The 14843-nt window shown below is 39.8% G+C and overlaps 1 protein-coding gene across 1 annotated transcript in view; it reads right to left on the reverse strand.

The window, feature by feature from the left end:
• diaph2 (diaphanous-related formin 2) overlaps positions 1 to 14843 on the reverse strand; it is a 347338-nt gene that overhangs the window by 232190 nt on the left and 100305 nt on the right. The window contains exons 7-12 of the mRNA XM_070913036.1: positions 11268 to 11342; positions 11103 to 11172; positions 10246 to 10382; positions 7102 to 7210; positions 4537 to 4647; positions 2834 to 2946 (exon numbers count right to left, since the gene is read on the reverse strand). Coding sequence (XP_070769137.1) covers positions 2834 to 2946; positions 4537 to 4647; positions 7102 to 7210; positions 10246 to 10382; positions 11103 to 11172; positions 11268 to 11342 — 615 coding nt within the window. The remainder of the gene's footprint in view (positions 1 to 2833; positions 2947 to 4536; positions 4648 to 7101; positions 7211 to 10245; positions 10383 to 11102; positions 11173 to 11267; positions 11343 to 14843) is intronic.

The raw sequence follows: 14843 nt of genomic DNA on the forward strand, positions 1-14843 counted from the left end.
GAGCCGATCATTCGCAGGGCAAAAATATGGCTGAGATTCAGTTCCGAGATTGAATCTGACATGTACTCAGGAGCGAAAATTCATGTTATTAAATTTGCAAAAGGTATTGATTATGTGTCTTATGTTAGCTTTCCCCAGGAGGAAGTAGTGATGGCTGTGAAATCTAAAACAGATGTTAAATCAGACTGTCTTTATTTTCATTCTTCCAAGTTCAAATATCATAGACTACATATATTTCTAGATGGATTATTTCTTCAAAAAAAAAAAAAGATATATATATATATATAAATCATCAAATCAAACATGATGCAAGACCTATTCAAGTACAGCAAAGGAGAAGAGAAGCACGTACATATATTTCAAAATTCAATTTCTATGTTAATTGTTGATTTGAAGTACAAGGTTACTTTAGAAATAATCTAACTTGCGTTTCTCAAACTTCTAATAGTTTCTTAAAAGTGTACCTCTAAGAAGTAAAGAGCCCAGGAAAATGAATGATTTGGAGCCTATTTAATTTGTTTGCTTGAGAAAGGAGGATTTCCCCACGGAGACTCATCTTGTTTGAAAAAGTGGAATAAGCCTCTCAGATATGTGCACACATGCAGAGAAGAGAAGATTTGGGAGACAGAGCCCTGTTAAGCTCACAGAGATGAAAACCTGATTGCCATCATAACATGAAGTGCTGATCTTGACATGTGTGCTAAAATATTTACATAGTGCAACATACTGACTGCTAAGCAATGAAGTGACATTTTCCAACAGTGTAGCAGCATATGTTGTGATTCCCCTCCCTGCTGCTTTTGGTACAGAAAATATCAGTTAAATGCACATGCAAAAAGACTAACAGAGCACCAGAGCAACAGTAATATTCATACGTGTTATAATAGCTGATTTCCACATGAGTGCTTAGAGGGGTCCAACTAACACATTTTCAAAGGTTAATCTGAAGATTTTCTCAATGCTTGATTTCTTTCCTAATACTATTTGTCAGGTTTCCTCAACAGCTAATGAAGGATGACTCTGTAAGAGTATCAATAACTTATTTCCTCAATAAAAAAAAATACAGCACATAATTGCATTCTCCATTTCCCATGCTATCATCCACACAAAACAATCTGTAGCCGCTGCAATTGGAGAAGATCAATTCTTTTAAATACTGTTTGACACTTTTCCTATTAATTTCAACAATGTCGGTAATTAAACTCCTATCCCATATCAAATTTTTGGAGAGAGAGAGAGCGAGAAAGAGCGAGAGAGGGATGGGAATACAGGCTTCTCTATGGTATCACTTCCCTCCCTTGTATTAGCTGAGTATGAAGCCTGGGAGAATTACCAATCCTGTGAGATTCAATTATAGCCTCACCACAGCAGCATTTGAGAGGACATGAGAAGGAGCTCAGACTGGGAAAGTATCCAACTAGCTTCATCTATCACTAAGCTGCAGACATAAACCTAATGCAGAATGCCAATCCATTCGATGACATCCCCCTCTACGCTCTTTTTGTCGCTCTCCGTCCCTCTCTCTCTGTCTTTACACTCCCTCTCCAAATAATGAATAAACATGAGTGGCAGTCAAGTGTGACGTAGGCCAGTCAGTGGTGGGGTCAATCAATCACCATTCCACAGCTCATTAATATTCATTAGTGGCCTAGAGTCACCTCCTCGGCACCTGGACCTGGGCCGGACACAGAGGAGACTCGCCAGGTTAATATTCATGAAACTGCTGGAAGAAACAAGACACATATGCAATGCTCAGGTAGTAGAAGAACTACCTGCATGATATCATGCATATACGTGTGTGTGTGTGTGTGTGTGTGTGTGTGTGTGTGTAATTGTGTGTGTGCTACGCAGGCAAGGGGACAAAGGGTAGCCTAGGCATTCGAATCATGCTCAGAGCTCGCAGATCAATACCACATTGTCCTTGGAAACAAACATTGGGCCTTCTCATTTGTGAACCTGCTCAAGCACATCATTAATCCAGGTGCACTTTTTTTTTTTCTCTCCATCTTCTCCTCATGCACACACATCCACAACCTCCTCCCCTCACCTACATGTGTCAACAGAAACTGTCACTCACAGCAGTGCTAGAACTGCGGGACTTGGTGAAAGAAAAAGGTTACGGGAATGAACATCTGCATAACAATGTCAGCGTCTGGTTTGTCTGCTCGCGATGTCAGCCAAGCATACATAGCCTTAGAGAAGATTTGTGAATTATTAAAGGGTTCTTCTCTGGGATGCTTGAAGAAGTTTCCAACTTTGGACTAAATTACTGCTCACCTTATCAACTTCTACACTGCATGTTTGGAGTTTAAAAGGACATTGGTAGAGAGCTGGAGGAGAAAATTCACATTTCTAAAGCAGAACAGAAAGAGAAGGAGTAATAATGCTTTAGCAGAAAGAAACCATGACCATATAATATAATATGCCTCCATATAAAAATGTTTAATTGTCTGCTGTGCATAGTGAATGGTAAGAAGAGGAAAGCATATGCCTGTTTGATATCGTCTTCTTGAGTCTTACAACTGTAGGTACAACATACTTAACCCAGTACTAACAGACAAAGGGCAAAAAGTGAAGAGGAGAGGAGAGGAGGAGAAGAGTAAATAAAAAGAAGAGTGAACAGGTGGGAGGTTAAGATGACAGGGTTATTTACCTAGTATACCTGGTCAGAGACGGAGCTGGATATTGTGCTCAGGCTCCTCAAATCCTTCTCTAATGAACCAAGCCACGAAGGGCTTTAGCCTATAAAGCTTGACCAAACCCACAATATACACTCATCTCTCGCTGATAGTTCTGCAGACCTATTCATCTGTATATTCACACAAAAGGATATTCCATCTCAGCTCGGATGTCATCAAGGCGATGGGAGAGTTCGATAGAGTCCTCCTCCTTGTTCTCATTGAACACCTTCAGCTGGATGTCTAGCTCCTCCGTCTCTTTTAGCTCCTAGAATGAGTTCGACATATAGAAGATAGCTGAAAATTATGAAGTTATACAAAAGGTCATTTTGCCGTGTTGCAGTGTTTGCAATAGCTCCTGCAAGGCATAATTTAGATACTCTAACAATTGATTTCTGTAGTATTTGTATTGTTGAGTCTTGTCAAACTTTTATATGTCACTGTTAATCAGGCCTATTGTAAAAAAAACTGTAATACAAGAGTATTAGTTTTCCTGTTCCAGCTGTACAGGGAACTGGGAACTGAGACACCCTGAACCCTCTCACTAGGTATTCCAGACAGTACTTATTCCTGCACACCTGTTCAAGCCACGAGGGGCTACGGCAGTGCTCTTTACCACTTCTCTATGAATCACCGGCAGTGGAGTTTACAGACGGAGACAGGGCCAAATGTAACCCAATTTCTGCAGGTATCAATCACCCTGCACTGTTTTTTGGGTGCACCATCTGTCTTAAGCAACACAGGTTCGGAGGGAGGTGCAAAATGCCACCAAAAAAAAGGGAAGAGGAGGAGGGCCAAATACATGTGTCAAGGACTATAAGAACAAAACAAATTGTGCTTTCTTTTTCGGTGGAGTTCACTTTTTCTTTGCCAACAGCTACGCTGACTCTTGAGCATAACTCATAATTAGATGAAAGAGTGTCAGTTTGAATGTCGGCATTAAAAAGCGGTGAACGTGGCATTCATAAATGACTGTACACTGAGGCTCTTTCATATCAGGGGGCAGAATTGAAGATAATTAAAGTAATGACAGTAATAATCAACAGGAGCAGCTGGGATGACTTATTAACAACTGGCTCTGTGACACGTTCACCCCACTCGCTACAAATGAGAGCTTGAGTGATGAGTTGGAGCTCGTTTGCCTTCGCCTCGTGTGAAGATGTGGAGGCTTGCTGATAATGATGCCAGGACGACCTGTGTGATGAGGGGCTAGCACTGCATCAAACTTGACACAAGCTACTACTACTACTACTTCTAATTATACCACTACTACTACTGATTAAGTTAATAATAACAAAACCTATTCTTATTCATATAATTTGTGTCATGTGACAAGTCGAAACTTTGGGATTTGAAGTCACTAACTAACTCATTCAGCTCTCAAATCTTGTGAGTAGGATTTAATTTTACTCACAGATTATTTGATTTGAATGCCTGATTGTTTAATCTGAACACAGTTGCATAAAAGCATTCATATCTCATGCATTTTGAAGTTGTCGCATGACTAAAAATGCTGTTTGGCCATGTGTTATCTATAGTCTAAGATTTCTTTCTGTTATTTTGAATTTAACCAAGGTTGGACACTTAACTTAACTTTCAAGCTGTAATGTGTTATGCTGTAAATCTGCTAAGTGGATATAAAATGTATTCAAAGAGCCGAGGAATCAGTACTAGTAAAAATAAGTCAAAGTACGTAGAATTACAGAAGCAATAGTGTTGTGTTTGTGACAAAAGGACTGGAAGAAGTATAACTTTGGTCCACAACCTCTTTCAGTCAGTAGTCAGGAGCACAACTTGATGCATTTTTCATGCATGTGCATAATCTAACCATGTGCTGTCTGACAGTTTGATAACTCACAGGTAGGGTCTTCTTGAGCCCACATCTTAAGAACTCATTACGTAGATGTATCCGGAAGTCCAGGTCATCAGGGGAGGTGACCAGGGCGTTGATCAGCTGCATGCAAGCAACCTGTGCAGTAGACAGACAAAATGACAGAGAAAGAGGGAAAATTAGATACAAAAGAGATTTCCTTTCCAAAAACCTACAGAAAAGGGATTGCAACAATGAGGGGAGAAAGGTATAGAGAGAGAGATCAGAAGAGAGATGGTAGAAAGTACAGGTCTGGGGTGTCTATTGACTAGGTGTGCATTATTAATGGATTTATTGGTAAGGAAAAAGCCTCAAAGTGTGTGTGAGTGTGTGTGTGTGTGTGTGTGTGTGTGTGTGTTGGGTGGAGGAGGGGGTTAAGAGGATATCGCTGATGAATTATAATGAGCAGTAAGGTGTTTCAGGGGAGCAAGCCATGGATAAGACAGTTTTCCTTGGACAGACGATCGATAGCAGACTGAAGGATTCCCATGGACGATGGGAAACATTGTCTCCTGAAACCTTGACCCTGCGCTGTTGGCTTGTATGTGTTATTAATAAGAGCCACAACAATGCTGACTCTGTCTGGTTTAATGGTTCAGTTTTATTATATCTGGGTTTAAATTGTTTTCTAACAATTGCAGAACCATGTAATGTCTGCATATACGCAATACTTTCTTTTTACTTTTACTTTTACTTTTTAAGTTTTTGTCGGATGAAAGGCAGAACAAAAGCTATCTGGTTTGTTTTTCTGTTACCATAAAGTTGTAGCAGCAGTACAACAAACAAGTTTGTTAGCCAGGTGATGGGGGAAGAGTGCATGTTGTTATACGATGCGGATATAAGATACTGTATATTCCCTTAGGAAAGCACAAGCTTGTTGCAGTAAAGGACGCACCATCATTGAGTACGTGGCATCATTGCCAGACAAGAGAAACATGGCAGAGTTCTCCATGCTCCAAAAAAGCGTGGGGGCCTCTAAGCAAGATCTGTGCATTGAAACCTGACATTTTACTGTATCCACCAGAGGCCAGATACATAAAAGAAACTCCACCAAATCTGCACCGAATTCACGTGAGTGAGGAAAGCCTTGCTGCTCATGAAATATTCTTTCTCTTCTCCTGCATACAGATTGATGCTTACATCAAGCACCTCAAACCCAGTACCTCACTCCTGTATTGTTGAGTGGGAAGTGGTTGTGTTGGGGGTGGGGGGGCATTATCTGTGTTAGGTTTAGAGAGCTGCAGTGGTGCCATAGGGGGGTTCCAAACATCATAATTAAAAGTGGCACTGCTGGGACGGTTTTAAAGTTGAAATGCAGAGTTTCTCTTGTGCTCAGCAGACAAGCATAGCCTGAACTACGGCAAAACACATTTTAATCACATTAGCAAAGTCTAGTTCTACAGCCAATCACAGGTTTTGGATAAAAAGTCTATTAATTTCCTTGAACCCCCTGCATCAGCAAAGCATTTTAATTTACTTCACAATTAGCAGAGCTTCATTTCATTAACGGCAAAATTTAAAGGAAAAACAACCGCCTCCTAATAAAAGAATATCTACTTTCGCTTCCACCGCCCGCCTCATCAGTTTCCTTCATGACTTTTCCTTCATGACTTCACAATCCCTGCAGTTAAAAAAGTAATTCCTTAAGTAATTCCCAGCTTTTGGTTTCACAAAAACATGTTTTAAGCAGCGTTTTTATTGCTCTTGTATAGTTTTTCCTGCTGCTGAAGAATACTAGTGAAAATTAAGAGAGGTATGGTGCTTTAGTTGCCCTTTCACAAAGAGTCCTCTGGGACCCAACTTGACAGCAGCATGGGGGAAGTATTTGTAAGATGTGAGGAAAAATGAGCGAGGTAGTGAGAGGAGGAAAAAATGCGAGAAAGAGAGGAGGAAGAAAAAAAAACTTAGAGGAACTCAACATCTCTCCTTTTATTATTATCATTTTTCAGGTGTTGGCAAAAAGAATGGGGTAGTTCAGTAGAGGTGCTCAATGAAGCAGGTGTTTTTGATTAAAGCAGTGGCGATGGAGCTCTGGCTGCATTTCAATTGCCCAGCGATCACATCCCATCATGTGCAAGAGGCAGTGCAGGGGGGTTGACAAGTGAACCAAAGACAGGAAGAGAAGCAGAGAAAAACACATGTATGACGACAGCTGAGGCTGAGGTACAATGGGCCACAGAGTGACACAACTGTCAGTTTCAGTCTTTCCTGCCATCAAACATGGTCTTTGTGACAAAACAGAATTTGTGAGAATGACACTGGACTGTACCAGGTTTCTGCCGACTGTACATGGCAAAACTTGCTTTCGCAAATAAGTTTTAAGTTTGAATCTGTGTGCATGACTATTCAAAGCATCCTGAAATGTATATTGGACCACAGAATAATACAGTAATCAGAACAGTGCTATAGAGTGACAGTGGTTACTGTATTGGCCAGTGACCCATAAAGGTCATTTTATCCTTCAAAAGAAACAATCCAATAAAAGTGCAGTGATGAATGCATAATGAATATTAGACAGTGATGTTATCTGCTTTTTGGTATGCGATTCCTAACCTGGAGCTGCTGGGCTTCGTGGTTCTCCAGTCCTTCTACAATTGGAGCAAACCTCTCTTTATTGTTCCTCTCTGCAGCAATTGTCATGGCAGCAAGAATCTTATCCAGGCTGGAAGAAAGTAGAGAAACAGGGAGCAGGCACAACAAAAAAGTCAACAAACACTTTTATCACCCCACTGACAGGACATTTACTCACAATTTTCAGCTCAAACACCATGTATCTTATCTTCCCTTGTGTGTTGGTGTGGACATTTGCTCGGCCAGTCTTTGGTCACCCTGACGAATGCTACTGCTCTCCATCTATTTGTATGCAATCCGGTCTATTATTGCTGCAGTATCCAATTTTGACTTCATCCTGCTTGTTACTAAGGTGATGCTAGACAAAAGAGGGGCTTTACTGCAAATGTGTTCAGTTGTCAAAGCAATTGTGGTAGGTGTATTTGGCGAGGTGAAAAAAGGGTGCAAATTATTGTAGGGACTACCAGACCAATGTGCAAATACACCTATTGAGAAGGTAAGCAAATTAAAGTATTTGCAAGAGCTCAAGGCAGCGCAGCTAAATAGGGCATTGGACAATTTCAGCCTCTAAATTGTGAATGAAAGAGGAATTCTGTACACAAACACACACAAAGAGGACTGCAATAAAAGTAAATAGATGTCTTTTGAGCACATATGTAAACAGTGATTTACAATATGAGTATATAGGCCACATTTGCTATTTTGCCTTCATTAATTGAGAAACTGAACTCCCCTGTCTTCAGCCTTCTTACTCGCGTACAAAAGAGCTCTCAATTTCCCCTCGCTGTTCCAATAAATAAGTTAAGAAATGCTAAAATGTCAGCTGTAGGTATCAGACAATGTGTGCATGTGCAAACGTGCACTCACACATGCCACCTTGGCATGCTGTTGCGTTTTTATTACCTTATATCAACCCAAAAACTGAACCCTTTCAGGATGACAAAATACTCGCACAGTTGTTTTGTGAGCAAGTGAGATCATGTGTCTGACCAATAGGACTGTATCTGTGGAGTAAGCCTGACACAGAGATAAATGGAACGGCCATGCTCTGTGATAGGGGTTACAAAGTCACAGACAAGCATGGGGAGCTGCATACTGAGTAGCTTTAAAGCCAGTTCAGACGACGCTTCAAAACAGGCGAGATAGATCTGCTTAACTTGTCGTGTTCCCTTTTAATGCTGTCAGCTGAAGTGGGTGTTGAACATGAGCCAGCGTCACAACATTGGTTGGCAGAGAAGTTTCTGAGCAAGAAAGTGACGCCTCAGCTTCTTTGGCTGTCATTTCTGCAGGATATGTACATTTCAATGCAGGGTTATGATCACGGCAAAGATTTCCATGTTTACTTCAACCTATTCTTGAATACTCTGAGACTGTAGAGAGTGAGAGAGATTTGTACTATCTATAAACCCAGTATCTGCTTAAAAATAGTATTGTATGCAAACAGCAAGTCTGCATTTGAGTGTTAGAGTGGTGACTGTAACAGAGGATATTCATATGGATCTAATTACTCATTCATTGCATCAATGCATCGATTACATACAGATTCAACCGCCTCTATCTGCAAAAGTCATGATTTAATTGAATCGAGCTGACTTCACCAATAATCTATCTAACGCTTTAAATCAAACTAATTGTGATTTGTTATCTGTATTTTGACTTCCCAAAGAAGAATTATGCATATTGTCACAACATCTAAAGATATATTTGCATAGATTTTTGTTCTTAACTGAAAATGCTTGACTCCTTGACAGTTATTAAAATGCCCTATAGAGCACTAAGTATTGCATATCATATTGCAACATTTAGTAAAATAACTGAAAAAAAAAGGGTTTTTTTGTTTTTTTTAATTGAAGAATACTTAATCAGTAGTTCTGCTGTTTCATGCTGTCTGAGAATAAATATATTCTTAAATGTCTGTTTAATCGATACACATTTTTAGGAGCAGTTACTGAGTATTAATTGATCTCTCTGATATAATTGATCTCTTCCATATTCTGCAACTTGAAAATAATTTTTGGAAACCATGCACAGTCCCAGAACTACAAGCATGAAGGCATATTTAGATGGTCAAAGATGTGAGACACAGTGCTGAACTCAGCTTCTCCAACAGAATTTGTGGGTTTGTTTATTTCCACCACTGCATACAGACTGACTTTGAAGTGCCATTGTTATTCTAGTCTGGCCCTGTGGGAAACAATAAAAAACACTCCCCTAAATCCAATTTATAAGCTGTCAGCCAGGTTGTGTGTCCGTGGCAAACTACACTGAGTAGTTCAACACATTAAAACAGACTGAACTGCATCATCTGATCATGTGACCCGAAAGATTTCTATACTGTCTGAGGTCATCTGTAAATGTGATGTATGCTCACAGTATGCACGCGGTCCCCTCTCTGTCTGAGTACATGCAACCCAGTGGGAGAGGATTGAAGCAATAGTGATATTCCAGTGTTTACAAGAAGCAGTCATCTCTCTCCCCTTGCTGTTTCAGAAACATTACAGAGCATGTAAACATAGCAGAGATGGATGTCTTTCATCGTTGCATTTTATGTTTCAATTTTTTTGTCATCAGTCAGGGTTTTGAAATGGTGTTGTGCTGTTTCCATATCAGCTGTGATTTACTGAGAAAGATGGGGAAATGTAACCCTCACTCAACTTTGAATTACAACTTTGAATGTAGGTGAGGGAAGAGTACTTAAAGGGTCAGGTCATCCAAATTACAACATATAGCCATAGCCATACATATAGTTTTAGTTTTATTTGCAAAGGTGTTAAGATTTCTGTCACCGAAAAAATGTCCACAGAGAGGTTTGCAGATTATCTGTGAGTGACTGGGAGATTGTTTCTGGAGAGAGATTGTTTCTTAGAGGTTTTTTTTTAATGACATTTTTTCACACTCTGGCATCACAAATGGATTTCTACTCACACCTATTTCTTGGGGCAGAGGTGGAAGTCTCTGGCAAATATTTCAGCATACTCTGCAAATATGACAGAAGCTCTGACCCACTGTGAAAAACTCTTTATCTTACTGTGGGCATGTGAAAGGCTATCTAGAGATGTCTCTTTAATGATATGCAAGACATGAGAAAGGCTGCAAGAGAATGATCATTGATTGATGTAAACTTACATGTTTTCCTCTCCAATAATACAGAAAGCAGAGAGAATTTTGACAATCTCCGTCATCATGTTGGTCTGTTTGGGGTCAATCGCTCGTGCCAACAGCAACAGGCTCCGCTCATCTCCTAAGATCCTTTGAAGCCCATACTGTGAGATATGTAAAGGAGGGGGTAGGATGAAGAAAAGGTCCATTGGGTGTAAATAATGAGAGCATTTGCATTCATGGAGAACTTTCACTTCAAGTAAAAAAGAAGCTCTAATGTATGTAAGTTATAGTTAGCCTTAATTTTCTTTTAAGGAGGGACAACGAGGCCATGGGAGAAAACGGAGAGGATGATGAATTAATTCAATTCAGGACAGGACTACAGGGACAAATACTTATAGTCTCCTGTACCTTTTAGTCTCCCCACAACTGAAGGAATGGGCAGAGATGACCATGTGCGGGGATTAGCTCTAAGAAAAGCAATATCAATAGTTCATCTATCCTTGAAATGTGTGCCACTTTTGAGAAATGAGCCAGACCTTCCCAAAAAGGATAATTAAAGATCTGAGACTGTGGGCTCGAAATGGTAAAATTAGCTTCACTTTACTGTCCCATTATCCCAGGATTGTCAGAGTCCAGATTCGAATCAGGTTTGGAATCCTGGCCACCCGAGCTACTAATAGAAATTTAGAAGATGTTTAATATAAGTGTAAAAAGAGTGGCCTCTGTTCTTGTCTGTGCTTTTTAGTTATTGGTACAAAACACCAGACAAGTGACAAGTGAATCAAACATAATTTCTATATCCCTACATGCTACTGACATAGACTTCATTATCTAGTGCATCAGTTGCGTGGATCGTCTTCTCTTCGTTGACTCATACAAACCTTATTGTTCATGAAAGCCTTCAAGCATTGGATAAGTTTATGCTGGTTCCGTTTATCAATATTCTCTTGCCTGAAAAAAACATGTGAAAGGGATATTGTGATTGTATGAACAGAACCTGGTGCTATAAAAATTACAGAGATGGGACGTCATGGGAGATCACTCACTGTTTTTTGTCCAGCAGCTTCTCCAAAGCATCCAGAAGAAGGCCAAGACCCTCATGACCGAAGTTATTAACCCAACTGGGAAGAAGACAAAGACACACACACAAAAAAAATCAGTAACCCAATATTCAGTCAGAATTGTTATTGCCCTGCTGGTTTATTGTAAGCTCAGTTGATTCACAGAAGGAAGCAAACACAATATTGTATTAACCTCAGAGGAAATCAGTCATTCAGACTATTATCAAAGGTTTAACACTCACTTGGATAAATTGACTGTTGTAGTTTTTAATTCCTAACAGGGAGAGCTGCAAATCAAAATCCAACCTGCCCTCCCGGATACTGAATACAGTCTGAATGAGTTTGGATTTACACTGTACCCATCTACAAGCAAATGAACACCCATCCATCTTAACTAGTGTTCCCATCGCTAAGCAGTTTGTATCCAGGCCCCCCCTGTGAGCTGCTGTGTTCCTGTGCCAAAAGATTAAGCAATGCAAGAAAGATAACACTGTAATCGATAATGGATCGTGAGAGATAATTGGCTATAAACCACAGCGTATCAGGAGACGGCAAATGATCCAGTGCAGATGAGCCTGTTTGTCTAAGCTAGAGGAAGAGAGAGGCAGGAGCAGGGTGGGAGAGACAGCGTGGTTGCAGCCAGATTATGTCATTAGCATTTCTTGTTTTCAGGCCCCTAACTGTCAATAACACAAAATGCATGGAGCAATTTTCGGACATTAACGGGGCATAAGTCAATGATTTATCCCGCCTTTTTGACAATGATTTGAAATAATAATGGTTTGAGTATTAAAGTAATTTGTATTGACTCAGTGAGTCGGAGGAGACCCTCAATTAGGGATGAGATGCATAAGCCTGAGGCGACTGGCAAAGTTGAGGTGAGGTATCTCTTTGATCTGTGACGAAATTAGCACACACTACAACCCTCCACCTACCATTTCTCAAATTTCATTAGCAGACAAGCAAAACCAATTTATAAGTTATTGATATTTAGTGTAGTGTATAATGATGATCTGTTTTCTTAATAAAAACAAAACGTCATAATGTTGTAAATTTATAAATGTCAGTTTACAATGAGCCTTCCAGTTTGAATGATTCCCTGCAGCATGTGCTTTGCACATATTTGACGCCGTAAAATAACAAGGAACAAACTGGCTGAGTTTACTGCAGAATAGCAATGCAGTTGTATGTATTTGTGAAACAGAGATGGTAGGAGTAAATGAGAGACTGGGACAACAAAGAGGGAAAGGAGGCGACATGGCTGAGGAAGCACAATTCAGTAAATCCACAGTCTTTGTTTATGCTCCTTAGTAATGATGGTAATGTCAGTCTTCAGAGAGCAGGAAATGAAACCAATATTTGTGAAGAGAAATTCTGTTTATTACACAGCACAACTCCAATATGAGGTTCTGGGAATGCTGTGTGACCTCAACAGGGTGTGTGAGAACAGCACTGAAGAAAAAGTAATGCTTTGTCCTCTGCAGTAAGGACAAGTGGAGTCTCCACAAAGTGATCACGTCATGCTTTGCAAGCAATCAGTGTGTAAATGTAGTGTTAATGTCTAGTATGTAGACTAAGTTATACTACTTGCTTAACATATTAGGTAGTTTCTCCTTCTTTCTTCTCTATATTAGGTGCTTATGCTTATAATTGTAACTAACTCTCTCAAATTAAGAAATAAATCATCTTGTTTCACAGGCAGATCCTTATTTCCATAAAATTTTATAAAAAATGCAGAGATAGGAATGTATTCATGATGATTGTCTTGATGACCCAAAACAGGGCAGAAGGGAGGCTTTGGAGGAAAATAAGAGAGACTGAACATCGGGTATGTTTAGAAATGAGCTTTCATATATATATAAACACATAGATGCTGTCGGGGAATCCATCCATTAACTGACTGTGACCAATAGACCGAAAGATCAAAAAACCACTGCAGTCGTCGGAGCAAGTCAAAATTTCACAAAATAAGTCAGAAAGCTTTCCTAATAAACACCTTCAATGGAAAAGTTGCACTAATTAAAACAAAATGTAAATTGGACATTTTGCAACAGATGTTGGAGGAAAATGTCTGCTGTCTGCTCCGTGTTTACCTTCTCTCTATTGTTGTTGGACTGAAACTGAAGAGGCATAAAACAAAGGACTTGGATTGCCTGTGCAGACTTTTTTTTTCATCAAAAATGTATGTCTTGCTGCAGGTTGCAACATAATGCAGTCCTTCTCAAGGTTTTTAAAGGAACTAAATGTTTTGACTCCTCCCTACATCCCAGACTGTCTATCATTTTCTGTCCCCTCACGTACACCCTTAGGTCCTCTGCAGCTTGCCTTCTAAATGTCCCCAAAGTTACCACAAAGAAAATGAGAGATGGTACTTCTACAGTGCTTGTCCTGAGGCTATGAAATCCTTTATCTCTGTTCATCAGAGAAACTGCCTCAGCGGACAACATACTATTACAACTATTAACACAAATAACAATACTAAGACTAACAACACCACTAGCATGACTCCTACTTGTAGTAATAATAATGTTACTACTCACTGTAACAGGCGGCCGGTCTGTTTCAACCTCTCCCTCTAAAAACATCATTTATTCCAACATATGAATAGCATCATTCCCAGTGGGTATTCTAGTCAGATAACCCTTGTTGCTCAGGCAGTTGAGCAGCTAAATTTGCATGGTGGAGGTGACTAAAGCTCATGTTTGGTCAAACATAACGTACTTGTTTCTCTGTCGCAATTCAACATTGAAGGACCAAGAGATCAAATCCATTCCTTATCAGTCTCCTAATGTGGGCATACATCCAAGGATTTCATTAACTTTGGGGAGAACTTGTTCATCTAATATTGATGGCTATAATCCTCTAGTTAAGTGCCACCAAATTGTGTTACTTTCTGCAATCATGTATATTCCGCAGGCAAAATGAAAAATTCATGGTCTTAGGGAAGCAATTTCTTATCTTATATTTTGTGTTATTTCTACTGGCTGGACGCAATTATGTTGTAGTTATGCTAACTGGTGTAAATGTATGCATTGAAAATCTCACAGTTTAGTCAAAAAAACAAGTGTTTAGATATAAACAAGATGTTTACTAGCAAGAATTTTGTTCAATTAAGAACATTGCAGCCTCATCAAAAGTCTATTATGTTGTGGACTTGCTGTTAACTTAATGCAACAAAGTCAAAATGTCTTGCAGCGAGACGACCATCTGTCTTCCTGTCAAATGACATTTGTTCCCCAAAAGACCAAAAGACATTACTTTGACTTTCTGACATGTGCTTCCATAACAAATGTAGTTATGCATGAGCAAATATTCATCCATCCATCCAATTTCTATACTGCTTATCCTGTCATGGGGGTCACTGGGGACTGGAGCCTATCCCATCATGTATTTCGTGAGAGGCAGGGTACGTCCTGGACAGGTCACCTGTCTATCACAGGGCAAACACATACAGATGGATAAGAGGGTGAAAATCTGGAGGAAACCCAGAACATGCAAACTATACACAGAAACGTCCCAGGTGGCCAGCTGATTCAAACAAAAGGCCATCTTGCAGTGAGG

The sequence above is a fragment of the Enoplosus armatus genome, chromosome 10, assembly GCF_043641665.1.
Source record: "Enoplosus armatus isolate fEnoArm2 chromosome 10, fEnoArm2.hap1, whole genome shotgun sequence".
Classification (NCBI taxonomy): Eukaryota; Metazoa; Chordata; class Actinopteri; order Centrarchiformes; family Enoplosidae; genus Enoplosus; species Enoplosus armatus.